The sequence below is a fragment of the Salmo salar genome, chromosome ssa06 (genome assembly GCF_905237065.1).
Source record: "Salmo salar chromosome ssa06, Ssal_v3.1, whole genome shotgun sequence".
In the NCBI taxonomy this organism is placed as follows: Eukaryota; Metazoa; Chordata; class Actinopteri; order Salmoniformes; family Salmonidae; genus Salmo; species Salmo salar.
Window position 1 is genome coordinate 4,363,664 of NC_059447.1, and position 14,019 is coordinate 4,377,682.

Consider the following 14,019-nt stretch of genomic DNA (forward strand, 5'->3'; position numbering starts at 1 on the left):
GTAACAGGATTTTCGTTAAAAGTATGTCCCCTTAAAAATGTGGCAGTTATTTTTTGGGCTTCAGCATTTTAACCACCTACGACGCCCATGCGCGGAAGCACTGCGTTCTTTATAGGGCAACTCGAGACCATGTTGTTTTGAGGCGGCGATAAGATGTGATCACTCATATTCCAATTGTTTGTATTCACCCAGACAGTCTGTGAAACTTGCTAGCTAGATCAATTGGCTACTTTGTTTCTTAACTAGCTAGCTATTTCTTATTTTACTGTAAATAATCTTTACTTGTCGAAGCCCCCCGAATGTTGAGTGTTTAGTTGAAAGTTCAACACCGGTGGATTTCAGTCATGTTTTGGTAGACTGAGGCATTAGGCCTAGCTGTATAAAATCTGAAGAGAGAGAGAGAGAGAACATGAGAGGGGTGTTTCTGCTTCCAACTTGCGTGGTCATACCAGGTCTGGTAGTCGTGACAACCCAGACCTGCACACACTAGTCAACGATATTACCAGAGATGTACAGCAGTACCACAGTCAGATAACTCCTGTTATATAAACAAACATATTTTATGCGGGGGGAAACCACTCTGGGTGGTTTCCCCCCCCCCTAGTTGGCTACTTTGTTCATTACGCAGACTACTTTAGGTTTCCTGGAACACACTGGTTTGTTAGTGTAGCAGTCCTGAGGAAATAAATTAATTGTCAACTATACAATTATAGTCATTGTGTTTTTTGACAACTTTTCCTTTGTGAGTGATTGATCACAATGAAGCTATTTATCTTAGATCTGTCATACATAGACTAAACTCTTCCATTAATGTCTTCTTGACAGGTGCACACACCGTTTCTTACAACTCCTATTAAAGGACCATGTTGAATCATTGTGTTCATTTTAGATGGGTACTTTACCGTTATTTGATCATCAGACATGGAGGATGTCCCCAGTAGCTCTGTCTGTGTGGGTGGGTGCAGGGGGTTCCCAGCCTCACACGATGTCATATCCTTACTGTGAAATGCATGAAGGAGGGGGGGATATATATACACAGACACACACACACACACAGACAGATGGAGACAGGAGGTTAGGTCCTACCTGTGGGTTATTGGCTAAGCCCAGGCAGGATCCCCATGAGGAACGCTGTGTATTGTCTTCTATGACAGATGAATGATGTGAGCCCTGAGGTTCGTGCCAAATGGCTCCCTATACACTGTACTAACGTTTTAACCAGCGCCCTATGGACCCTGGTACAAAGTAGTGCACCATTTGGGGACGAAGCCCCTGATGACGCTGCTCTATTCTCATCGTCAGCGTCCCTCAGACAGGAAATATAGATATAGCCTATAGACCTGGTGGTCAAAGGCCTGTTTTTAGGACGTTATCTCATCTGTCTTCTATTTGTAAACAAAGGGCCATGGCTCATCATGTTATGATTGAAATTCTTTAATCCATCTCTAAATCTCCCTCCATTAAGTCTTCAGTTTTGACCTGAGGGGGGGTGTGTGTGTTTGTTTTAGCTAAATAAATGGTCTGTCCCTGTCTCCTAAATCTTGTTCTACTTATTTACATTCTACAGGCCAGGCCTGTTTTTCTGGACTGTATTTTATCCCTAGGAAGTGATACTATCTCCCCTCCCTTTGTCTCTCTGGAAGAACAGCCTAGTGCATGTCTGGATACTATAGCCTAAGTCTAGACGTGGCACCCTGTTCCCTAGATGGTGTACTACTTTTTTACCTGGGCCCATAGGGGGTCTGGTCAGAAGTAGTGCACTATATGGGGAATAGGGTGCCATGTGGGCCAACATGTGTTGTGTAGCATTAATGACATTGGCAGATTTTGGTCCAGCCGACTCGTGAGGAGCTAGCAGGGGCCTCGAGTGTTGCACTTCCTCTTGTGAGGTCATAGATGGATGGAAGGGTGGTGTTAGATCTAGGCTGAACTCTCCCAGCAGTGAGTCATCACTTTCAGTTATTAAACAGAGATGTTAGAACAACTTTATTTTAAAGCCTCTGAGTCTCAGTGCTGATCTAGGATCAGATACCCCCTGTGTTATTCATTGATCTAATAGGCAGAACTGATCCTAGACCAGCACTGTCTCCTACTCTGAGATGCTTTGTGAATATGTGCTATGAACACCTGTTCAGTCTAGGACAGGGTTGTCCAACCCTCTTCCTGGAGATCTACCATCCTGTGGGTTCAGTCCAACCCTCTTCCTGGAGATCTACCATCCTGTGGGTTCAGTCCAACCCTCTTCCTGGAGATCTACCATCCTGTGGGTTCAGTCCAACCCTCTTCCTGGAGATCTACCATCCTGTGGGTTCAGTCCAACCCTCTTCCTGGAGATCTACCATCCTGTGGGTTCAGTCCAACCCCTCTTCCTGGAGATCTACCATCCTGTGGGTTCAGCCCAACCCTCTTCCTGGAGATCTACCATCCTGTGGGTTCAGTCCCAACCCTCTTCCTGGAGATCTACCATCCTGTGGGTTCAGCCCAACCCTCTTCCTGGAGATCTACCATCCTGTAGGTTTTCAGTCCAACCCTAATTTAGCATATCTGATTCAGCTAGTTAAGGTCTTGTTGAGCAGCTAATTAGTAGAATCAGGTGTGTTTAAATTAGGGTTGGACTGAACCCACAGGATGGTAGATCTCCAGGAAGAGGGTTGGACTGAACCCACAGGATGGTAGATCTCCAGGAAGAGGGTTGGACTGAACCCACAGGATGGTAGATCTCCAGGAAGAGGGTTGGACTGAACCCACAGGATGGTAGATCTCCAGGAAGAGGGTTGGACTGAACCCACAGGATGGTAGATCTCCAGGAAGAGGGTTGGACTGAACCCACTGGATGGTAGATCTCCAGGAAGAGGGTTGGACTGCCCTGGTCTGTGGTCTTTGGGTTTGATAGAACAGGTTGATTTCCAGGAGTCAATCTGTTTAGTCCTGTCTGAATATCTGTTTAGTCCTGTCTGAATATCTGTTTAGTCCTGTCTGAATATCTGTTTAGTCCTGTCTGAATATCTGTTTAGTTCTGTCTGAATATCTGGCTAGTTCTGTTTAGTTCTGTCTGAATATCAGGCTAGTCCTGTCTGAATATCTGTTTAGTCCTGTCTGAATAACTGGCTAGTCCTGTCTGAATAACTGGTTGATACCCTGTAAGCCCTGAGCTGATCCTGCCTCTGCGTCCCCAATGCCACCCTATTCCCTACATAGTGCACTATGTTTGAGCAGAGCCCTATGTGCCAAAGTCAAAGACTTGATGATTAGTTGTCTAATTGAATCCGGTGTGGCAGTTTAGGGCCCAAGGAGAGAGAAGGGAAACCCTGATGTAAGGAATCGGGTTCCATTTGAGACTGTCATCTGCTCTGATCCACAGAGGCTGCTGCTGCCTCGTCTCAGCCCTCTGCTCTGATCCACAGAGGCTGCTGCTGCCTCGTCTCAGCCCTCTGCTCTGATCCACAGAGGCTGCTGCTGCCTCGTCTCAGCCCTCTGCTCTGATCCACAGAGGCTGCTGCTGCCTCGTCTCAGCCCTCTGCTCTGATCCACAGAGGCTGCTGCTGCCTCGTCTCAGCCCTGTGCTCTGATCCACAGAGGCTGCTGCTGCCTCGTCTCAGCCCTGTGCTCTGATCCACAGAGGCTGCTGCTGCCTCGTCTCAGCCCTGTGCTCTGATCCACAGAGGCTGCTGCTGCCTCGTCTCAGCCCTGTGCTCTGATCCACAGAGGCTGCTGCTGCCTCGTCTCAGCCCTCTGCTCTGATCCACAGAGGCTGCTGCTGCCTCGTCTCAGCCCTCTGCTCTGATCCACAGAGGCTGCTGCTGCCTCGTCTCAGCCCTCTGCTCTGATCCACAGAGGCTGCTGCTGCCTCGTCTCAGCCCCTCTGCTCTGATCCACAGAGGCTGCTGCTGCCTCGTCTCAGCCCTCTGCTCTGATCCACAGAGGCTGCTGCTGCCTCGTCTCAGCCCTCTGCTCTGATCCACAGAGGCTGCTGCTGCCTCGTCTCAGCCCTCTGCTCTGATCCACAGAGGCTGCTGCTGCCTCGTCTCAGCCCTCTGCTCTGATCCACAGAGGCTGCTGCTGCCTCGTCTCAGCCCTCTGCTCTGATCCACAGAGGCTGCTGCTGCCTCGTCTCAGCCCTCTGCTCTGATCCACAGAGGCTGCTGCTGCCTCGTCTCAGCCCTCTGCTCTGATCCACAGAGGCTGCTGCTGCCTCGTCTCAGCCCTCTGCTCTGATCCACAGAGGCTGCTGCTGCCTCGTCTCAGCCCCTCTGCTCTGATCCACAGAGGCTGCTGCTGCCTCGTCTCAGCCCTCTGCTCTGATCCACAGAGGCTGCTGCTGCCTCGTCTCAGCCCTCTGCTCTGATCCACAGAGGCTGCTGCTGCCTCGTCTCAGCCCTCTGCTCTGATCCACAGAGGCTGCTGCTGGCTCGTCTCAGCCCTCTGCTCTGATCCACAGAGGCTGCTGCTGCCTCGTCTCAGCCCTCTGCTCTGATCCACAGAGGCTGCTGCTGCCTCGTCTCAGCCCTCTGCTCTGATCCACAGAGGCTGCTGCTGGCTCGTCTCAGCCCTCTGCTCTGATCCACAGAGGCTGCTGCTGGCTCGTCTCAGCCCTCTGCTCTGATCCACAGAGGCTGCTGCTGCCTCGTCTCAGCCCTCTGCTCTGATCCACAGAGGCTGCTGCTGCCTCGTCTCAGCCCTCTGCTCTGATCCACAGAGGCTGCTGCTGGCTCGTCTCAGCCCTCTGCTCTGATCCACAGAGGCTGCTGCCTCGTCTCAGCCCTCTGCTCTGATCCACAGAGGCTGCTGCTGCCTTGTCTCAGCCCTCTGCTCTGATCCACAGAGGCTGCTGCCTCGTCTCAGCCCTCTGCTCTGATCCACAGAGGCTGCTGCTGCCTCGTCTCAGCCATGCATGTTGTTTGTATCCTGTTTACCCTCCCGCAGCCTCTTAATGACTACTGCGCTAGGAGACTGTGTGTGTGTGTGTGTGTGTGTGTGTGTGTGTGTGTGTGTGTGTGTGTGTGTGTGTGTGTGAAGCTGTGCCTGTTCGGCCCTAAGGGACTCCAGAAAGGAAATGTGATTCTGACTTTTATGGAACATTGGGAAGGGATTGTTTCTTTACAGCATACTGGTACATCATTCTGTGTCGTGTAGAGAGAGAACAATGTCAGTTGGCATTCTACACAACATTGAATAACTGTGCTGTGTGCCAGCCAGGAGAAACCCTCTGTGTACCTCGCAGAGCCAATGCTCCATTACTTCCCCTGCAGCCAAGTGTTTCTGCTGGGTCAGGGCTTGTTCTGGTATGGATGTGGCGGTGACGAAAGAGCCTCGGCGGCGGTGACGAAAGAGCCTCGGCGGCGGTGACGAAAGAGCCTCGGCAGCGGTGTTTGTTAGCTGCTGTCTAGAGGTCAAAGGTCATTTGAAAACAATGACTGGAGATTGCATCAAGGGAAATACTCAGAATTCCACTGACGTGAAACAGTACACCACACCTCCTGTCCTTAGTGTCAACCGCTCAGGTGATCACTTCCTGTGTGTGTGTGTGTGTGTGTGTGTGTGTGTGTGTGTGTGTGTGTGGTATATTTTGTGTGTAATAACATCATTAGGCACAGTCTACCAAGAAACCTCAGACCCTAAACTTAAGTGTCTATTCAGTGTTTTCATGTTGTCAGCTGTAGTGTCTGTTTCAGGTACCCCACCTAGCAGAATCTGGGGAGAACACTGTCTGACTTCCAGGGATGGGAGAAAAATGGATACATTAGAGTATTCAATGTATTATTTTTGACAATATATCGATTCAAATGCTTTTAGTTGCTAGGTAGCTAATGTTAGCTGCTAGGTAGCGCTTGTCTTCAGTATTAATTCTCCTATAGCTTGGCCTCCGTCTTCTGTTTTTAATTAGTGATCCAATGTGTTTCCAGCACTTTTATTTCCATGACTGATCAAACTCGTTTTTATTATCTCTCTCTTATCCTTCTGCAGCAGACATTTAGTGAGCAGTATGTTCGGATCATCGAGAAACGCATTAAAACCGGCGTATAGAATCTCAGTACATATCGTATCATGGCGAGTCGTGACGCGTATAGAATCTCAGTACATATCGTATCATGGCGAGTCGTGACGCGTATAGAATCTCAGTACATATCGTATCATGGCGAGTCGTGACGCGTATAGAATCTCAGTACATATCGTATCATGGTGAGTCGTGATGCGTATAGAATCTCAGTACATATCGTATCATGGCGAGTCGTGACGCGTATAGAATCTCAGTACATATCGTATCATGGCGAGTCGTGACGCGTATAGAATCTCAGTACATATCGTATCATGGCGAGTCGTGATGCGTATAGAATCTCAGTACATATCGTATCATGGCGAGTCGTGATGCGTATAGAATCTCAGTACATATCGTATCATGGCGAGTCGTGATGCGTATAGAATCTCAGTACATATCGTATCATGGCGAGTCGTGACGCGTATAGAATCTCAGTACATATCGTATCATGGCGAGTCGTGACGCGTATAGAATCTCAGTACATATCGTATCATGGCGAGTCGTGACGCGTATAGAATCTCAGTACATATCGTATCATGGCGAGTCGTGACGCGTATAGAATCTCAGTACATATCGTATCATGGCGAGTCGTGATGCGTATAGAATCTCAGTACATATCGTATCATGGCGAGTCGTGACGCGTATAGAATCTCAGTACATATCGTATCATGGCGAGTCGTGACGCCGTATAGAATCTCAGTACATATCGTATCATGGCGAGTCGTGACGCGTATAGAATCTCAGTACATATCGTATCATGGCGAGTCGTGATGCGTATAGAATCTCAGTACATATCGTATCAGGGCGAGTCGTGACGCGTATAGAATCTCAGTACATATCGTATCATGGCGAGTCGTGATGCGTATAGAATCTCAGTACATATCGTATCATGGCGAGTCGTGATGCGTATAGAATCTCAGTACATATCGTATCATGGCGAGTCGTGACGCGTATAGAATCTCAGTACATATCGTATCATGGCGAGTCGTGATGCGTATAGAATCGCGATACTATGGTGCGTATAGAATATGTTTCTTGGTAATAAATATCCTGTTAATCCCCAGCCTGTCTGGCTTCCCATCATCAACAACACACAAGCCTTTTGAATGTTTGACGTTGTCTGAAAGACCTGCTCATCTTTTACCTATTGGAAGTCTCTTCAGACCTTCATTTACTGATTGATCCCCAGAGAGTTATTTAATTGGTGCATTTATAATCCCCTTTAATAATTATTCATCAAGGAACTCGAATGTCCCCGTCATTCTGTCTCTGTAGCTCCTCCGGTCTTTTGTCTCTCTCTCTTTGTGTGTGTGTGTGTGTGTGTGTGTGTGTGTGTGTGTGTGTGCGTGCTCGCTCTCAAAGACATGACAGTTGAATCTCTGCAGAGAAAGGAACTAAACAGTGATGAGACTGTGGAAGGAGGAAGCTATTATTACCCGTGAGCCCTGTGCTCTAACTCGCAGAGAGGCTCTCTGTTCTGGCCTCCGAAACCCTTAGCTGTGTTTTTATGCATTAATGTTTGATGGCTCATTAGCATCGTGGCTAATGTGTTTCTATGGATGTAGGCTATTGATCGTTAGCATCGTGGCTAATGTGTTTCTATGGACGTAGGCTATTGATTGTTAGCATCGGGGCCTAATGCGTGCGTTGGATGTTTTGCCATTGATCTATTGATCCTATCCTACATTGTTACATCAACAGCCCAGGCCGTGTGTGAGAGGGCACCAGGAAAACAGCCCTGTTTAGTGAGAGAGAGAGAGCACCTGGAAAACAGCCCTGTTTAGTGGGGGAGAGAGAGAGCACCTGGAAAACAGCCCTGTTTAGTGGGGGAGAGAGAGCACCTGGAAAACAGCCCTGTTTAGTGGGGGAGAGAGAGAGCACCTGGAAAACAGCCCTGTTTAGTGGGGGAGAGAGAGAGCACCTGGAAAACAGCCCTGTTTAGTGGGGGAGAGAGAGAGCACCTGGAAAACAGCCCTGTTTAGTGAGAGAGAGAGAGAGAGAGAGCACCTGGAAAACAGCCCTGTTTAGTGGGGGAGAGAGAGAGCACCTGGAAAACAGCCCTGTTTAGTGGGGGAGAGAGAGAGCACCTGGAAAACAGCCCTGTTTAGTGGGGGAGAGAGAGAGCACCTGGAAAACAGCCCTGTTTAGTGGGGGGAGAGAGAGAGCACCTGGAAAACAGCCCTGTTTAGTGGGGGAGAGAGAGAGCACCTGGAAAACAGCCCTGTTTAGTGGGGGAGAGAGAGAGCACCTGGAAAACAGCCCTGTTTAGTGGGGGAGAGAGAGAGCACCTGGAAAACAGCCCTGTTTAGTGGGGGAGAGAGAGAGCACCTGGAAAACAGCCCTGTTTAGTGGGGGAGAGAGAGAGCACCTGGAAAACAGCCCTGTTTAGTGGGGGGAGAGAGAGAGCACCTGGAAAACAGCCCTGTTTAGTGGGGGAGAGAGAGAGCACCTGGAAAACAGCCCTGTTTAGTGAGAGAGAGAGAGAGAGCACCTGGAAAACAGCCCTGTTTAGTGAGAGAGAGAGAGAGAGCACCTGGAAAACAGCCCTGTTTAGTGGGGGAAAGAGAGAGAGAGCACCTGGAAAACAGCCCTGTTTAGTGGGGGAGAGAGAGAGAGAGAGAGCACCTGGAAAACAGCCCTGTTTAGTGAGAGAGAGAGCACCAGGAAAACAGCCCTGTTTAGTGGGGAGAGAGAGAGAGCACCTGGAAAACAGCCCTGTTTAGTGGGGGAGAGAGAGAGCATCTGGAAAACAGCCCTGTTTAGTGGGGGAGAGAGAGAGCACCTGGAAAACAGCCCTGTTTAGTGGGGGAGAGAGAGAGCACCTGGAAAACTGCCCTGTTTAGTGGGGGAGAGAGAGAGCACCTGGAAAACAGCCCTGTTTAGTGGGGGAGAGAGAGAGCACCTGGAAAACAGCCCTGTTTAGTGGGGGGAGAGAGAGCACCTGGAAAACAGCCCTGTTTAGTGGGGGAGAGAGAGAGCACCTGGAAAACAGCCCTGTTTAGTGGGGGAGAGAGAGAGCACCTGGAAAACTGCCCTGTTTAGTGGGGGAGAGAGAGAGCACCTGGAAAACAGCCCTGTTTAGTGGGGGAGAGAGAGAGCACCTGGAAAACAGCCCTGTTTAGTGGGGGAGAGAGAGAGCACCTGGAAAACAGCCCTGTTTAGTGGGGAGAGAGAGAGCACCTGGAAAACAGCCCTGTTTAGTGGGGGAGAGAGAGAGCACCTGGAAAACTGCCCTGTTTAGTGGGGGGAGAGAGAGAGAGAGCACCTGGAAAACAGCCCTGTTTAGTGGGGGAGAGAGAGAGCACCAGGAAAACAGCCCTGTTTAGTGGGGGAGAGAGAGAGCACCTGGAAAACAGCCCTGTTTAGTGGGGGAGAGAGAGAGCACCTGGAAAACAGCCCTGTTTAGTGGGGGAGAGAGAGAGCACCTGGAAAACTGCCCTGTTTAGTGAGAGAGAGAGCACCAGGAAAACAGCCCTGTTTAGTGAGAGAGAGAGAGCACCTGGAAAACAGCCCTGTTTAGTGGGGGAGAGAGCACCAGGAAAACAGCCCTGTTTAGTGAGAGAGAGAGAGAGAGCACCTGGAAAACAGCCCTGTTTAGTGGGGGAGAGAGAGAGCACCTGGAAAACAGCCCTGTTTAGTGGGGGAGAGAGAGCACCTGGAAAACAGCCCTGTTTAGTGAGAGAGAGAGCACCAGGAAAAAAGCCCTGTTTAGTGAGAGAGAGAGCACCAGGAAAACAGCCCTGTTTAGTGGGGGAGAGAGAGAGCACCTGGAAAACAGCCCTGTTTAGTGGGGGAGAGAGAGAGCACCTGGAAAACAGCCCTGTTTAGTGGGGGAGAGAGAGCACCTGGAAAACAGCCCTGTTTAGTGAGAGAGAGAGAGCACCTGGAAAACAGCCCTGTTTAGTGAGAGAGAGAGCACCAGGAAAACAGCCCTGTTTAGTGGGGGAGAGAGAGAGCACCTGGAAAACAGCCCTGTTTAGTGGGGGAGAGAGAGAGCACCTGGAAAACAGCCCTGTTTAGTGGGGGAGAGAGAGAGCACCTGGAAAACAGCCCTGTTTAGTGGGGGGAGAGAGAGAGCACCTGGAAAACAGCCCTGTTTAGTGAGGAGAGAGAGAGAGAGCACCAGGAAAACAGCCCTGTTTAGTGGGGGAGAGAGAGAGCACCTGGAAAACAGCCCTGTTTAGTGAGAGAGAGAGAGAGCACCTGGAAAACAGCCCTGTTTAGTGGGGGAGAGAGAGAGCACCTGGAAAACAGCCCTGTTTAGTGGGGGAGAGAGAGAGCACCTGGAAAACAGCCCTGTTTAGTGGGGGAGAGAGAGAGCACCTGGAAAACAGCCCTGTTTAGTGGGGGAGAGAGAGAGCACCTGGAAAACAGCCCTGTTTAGTGGGGGGAGAGAGAGAGCACCTGGAAAACAGCCCTGTTTAGTGGGGGAGAGAGAGAGCACCTGGAAAACAGCCCTGTTTAGTGGGGGAGAGAGAGAGCACCTGGAAAACAGCCCTGTTTAGTGAGAGAGAGGTATAGCGCGAGTCTAAATCTCCATAGTGTCCTCATGCAGTACTATACATTCTACCTGGTAGTCAATATCTGGGGGGGGGTTTATTAGGTTGTGGCAAAAAGTCATAATTGTTTTATTTAAAAAAGAAAATGTTTAAACCTTTTTATTTAACTAGGCAAGTCGGTTAGGAACAAATTCTAATTACAATGACGGCCTACCGGGGAACAGTGGGTTAACTGCCTTGTTCAGGGGCAGAATGACAGATTTTTACCTTGTCAGCTCGGGGATTCGATCCAGCAACCCTCTTGGTTACTGGTACAATTCTCTAACCACTAGGCTACCTAACGCCCCATCCTCACTTTACAAATGAATGAGCCAGCCAAAAGCATTTCCTCCTGCAAATATGCTGCTTCTGCTTATAACTATTTGTTGGTCTGTTATGTCATGGTATGGAAATACTGGTCTGTAGCAGCCAGTCTAATTATACTACTCCTTATCAGTGGTCTGTAGCTGGCAGCCAGTCGAATTATACTACTTATCAGTGCCTTTAGTCCTTCTCTGTTTATCACTACTGTCAGTTAACTTCTTACGGATCATTGGGACGCTACCGTCCCACCTGGCCAACATCCGGTGAAATTGCAGAGCGCCAAATTCAAATGACAAATCTTAATATTAAACATTTATGAAAATACAAGTGTCATACATTTAAAAGCTTAACTTCTTGTTAATCCAGCTGCGTTGTCAGATTTCAAAAAGGCTTTACGGCGAAAGCACACCATGCAATTATCTGAGGACAGCGCACAAAAGCATTACATACATTTTCCAACCAAGCAGATTCGTCACGAAAGTCATAAATAGTGTTAAAATAAATCGCTTACCTTTGAAGATCTTCATCTGGTTGCAAGCACAAGGGTCCCAGCTACATAACAAATGGTCATTTTGTTCGATAAAGTCCTTCTTTATATCCCCAAAAAGTAAGTTTCATTGGTGCGCTTGACTCAGTAATCCACCGGTTTCCCTCGTTCAAAATGCATTCAAAATGAATCCCGTAAGTTACCAATAAACTTCTTCTAAACAAGTCAAACAATGTTCCTAATCAATCCTCCAGTACCCTATTATGTAAATAAATGATACAATTTAAGACGGAGAATACCGGAGAGCATTACGGGAGATAAATAACGAAGTACGCGCCCTCACCGGAACGCGCTACAAACACTACAGCCAAAATGGGAGCCACTTAGAAAAACTACAAATTCTAGCTCATTTCTCAAAAAACAAGCCTGAAACTCTTTCTAGACTGTTGACATCTAGTGGAAGCCCTAGGAACTGCAATCTGGGAGGACTTCCTTTTATATTCCCATTCCCAGTAATCAGAGGTGAGCTGAGAAAAAAAAGAAAAACTATTCTGGATGGATTGTCCTTGGGTTTTCGCCTGCCATAACAGTTCTGTTATACTCACAGACATTATTTTAACAGTTTTGGAAACTTTACTGTTTTCTATCCAATACTACAAATGATATGCATATCCTAGCTTCTGGGCCTGAGAAACAGGCAGTTTACTTTGGGCACCTCATTCATCCAAACTTCCGAATACTGCCCCCTAGCCCGAAGAAGTTAACACAATATTAAAACCTCTATGGCTGTAGTAGTAGTTTCCCTGTACTGTGCTTGTTGTTCATCCCAAATGACACCCTATTCCCTTTATAGTGCACTACTTTAGACCAGGACCCTGTGTATATATGACTCCTTACTGTAGAGTGGTATAACCAGAGAGAGGGGCTGAGGCCAAGGCTACCCAAGGAGGGTAGTCGACCTAGGTCCCTGGGCTCAGCTAAGGATAGACTGTCAGAGCTGTCTGTCTCAGGATGTGTGTGTGTGTGTTTGACAGAAAGGAAGGGGAGGAGGGCCCCACCTCTCACCACAGGAACCACACACAGACACTCAGTCACACACACCACCTCCATCACCAGCAGTTGGTGTCACGCACACACTCTGGTCACCAGACACTGACACATCCCTGCAGACTTCACGTGTACCAACCCATGTCAACAACAGTACAGTAGCTGGTTTTACATTTTTTTTTTTTTTACCTTTATATAACTAGGCAAGTAAAGAACAAATTCTTATTTACAATGACGGCCTACCAGGGAACAGTGGATTAACTACCTTGTTCAGGGGCAGAACGACAGATTTTTACCTTGTGAGCTCGGGGATTCAATCCATCAACCTTTTGGTTACTGGTCCAACGCTCTGGCCGCGAGGCTACCTGCCGCCCCTCTGGCCGCGAGGCTACCTGCCGCCCCTCTGGCCGCGAGGCTACCTGCCGCCCCGCGTTAAGCCATAACGTCACCAGTGTGGGGGTGAGCTGGCTGTGTGTTTCAGGAGGACCAACAGCCCTGTTTCATATACCAGAGAAACAGTGGAACCCATTACACCCCTAAAGTCACTCCCAAATGGCTCCCTATTCCCTATTAATTGAATTGCCATCGGTCTCTGGTCAAAAGTAGTGCTGTATATAGGAATAGGGTACTGTTTTGGACACAGCCCTGCTCTCTGTGTGTTTTATATAAACACGTCTTAGCTCTGTCTGGAGGACTACTGGGGTGTTTGTATTACTGTCCTCATGGGTACCAGAATTCCACTGAAGTCCCCACAAGGATAGTAAAACAAGGAACGTTCTCACTCACGTGTGTGTGTGTGTGTGTGTGTGTGTGTGTGTGTTTCCCAGGTCCCCACAATGATAAAGGCTATGTTAGGGTTAGGAGTTGGAATGGGAAAGAATATTGTGTCCCCACAAGGATAGTAAAACATGTACTGTGAGTGCATGTGCCTAAAACTATTTGAGTGTGTTCTTGCACTACAGAAGAAACGGGTTTGTGTGTATGACTGTATACCTCACTGTGTCCCTCGCTCTCGCTCCCTTGGCCCCCCCCCCCACCCCCCCTCGTCTCTCTCTCCAGGGGTGTTGGTGGAAGCATGACCTTCTACTTCATGCCTAGTCATTAGCTCAGTTGGCTAACAGTCAGTGAACTCTCTCCCTCCCAGGGGTGCGTGTGTTGGTGGATGCCAGAGAAAAGCTCCACATCCCGTGGGGAGAGGCGTCCAACCAGAGGCACGGAGAGACCATGATGGGGTTTGACACGAGGTCGGCCAGGATGGCCCACGGCATGGTGGAGACCAGGGTCTTCCTGCAGTACCTGCCCTCCATCCGGGCCCTGTGGGCCGACACGGGCATCCAGGACGCCTACGACAGACGCAGGGAGTTCCAACTGGTGAGGACACACACACACACACACACACACACACACACACACACACACACACACACACACACACACAGGCCCAACATATACAACCAACAAAAGGGCTTGCAGCTGGAATGATGGGCACAGAGTAATTGAGTGTTGGACTCTGTCTCTCGCTGTCTTTCTGTTGCTCTCTCCCTCTCGCTCTCTCTCGGTGGTCTTAGTGTGTGTCGTTCTCTTGT

The 14,019-nt window shown here is 49.1% G+C and overlaps 2 protein-coding genes across 4 annotated transcripts in view; one reads left to right on the forward strand and one right to left on the reverse strand.

Annotated features, from left to right (window-relative positions):
- The window catches only part of LOC106592109 (regulator of G-protein signaling 9), a 34,586-nt gene extending 33,366 nt beyond the window's left edge, over nt 1-1,220 (reverse strand). For all 3 annotated transcript variants that reach the window (XM_045719587.1, XM_045719586.1, XM_045719584.1), the window contains exons 1-2: nt 1,087-1,220; nt 903-999 (exon numbers count right to left, since the gene is read on the reverse strand). In XM_045719587.1, coding sequence (XP_045575543.1) covers nt 903-992 — 90 coding nt within the window. In that variant the 5' untranslated portion in view covers nt 993-999; nt 1,087-1,220. The remainder of the gene's footprint in view (nt 1-902; nt 1,000-1,086) is intronic.
- LOC106606258 (guanine nucleotide-binding protein subunit alpha-13) overlaps nt 1-14,019 on the forward strand; it is a 35,309-nt gene that overhangs the window by 2,546 nt on the left and 18,744 nt on the right. Inside the window, exon 2 of the mRNA XM_045719588.1 lies at nt 13,578-13,804. Within this exon, the coding sequence (XP_045575544.1) occupies nt 13,578-13,804 (227 nt within the window). The remainder of the gene's footprint in view (nt 1-13,577; nt 13,805-14,019) is intronic.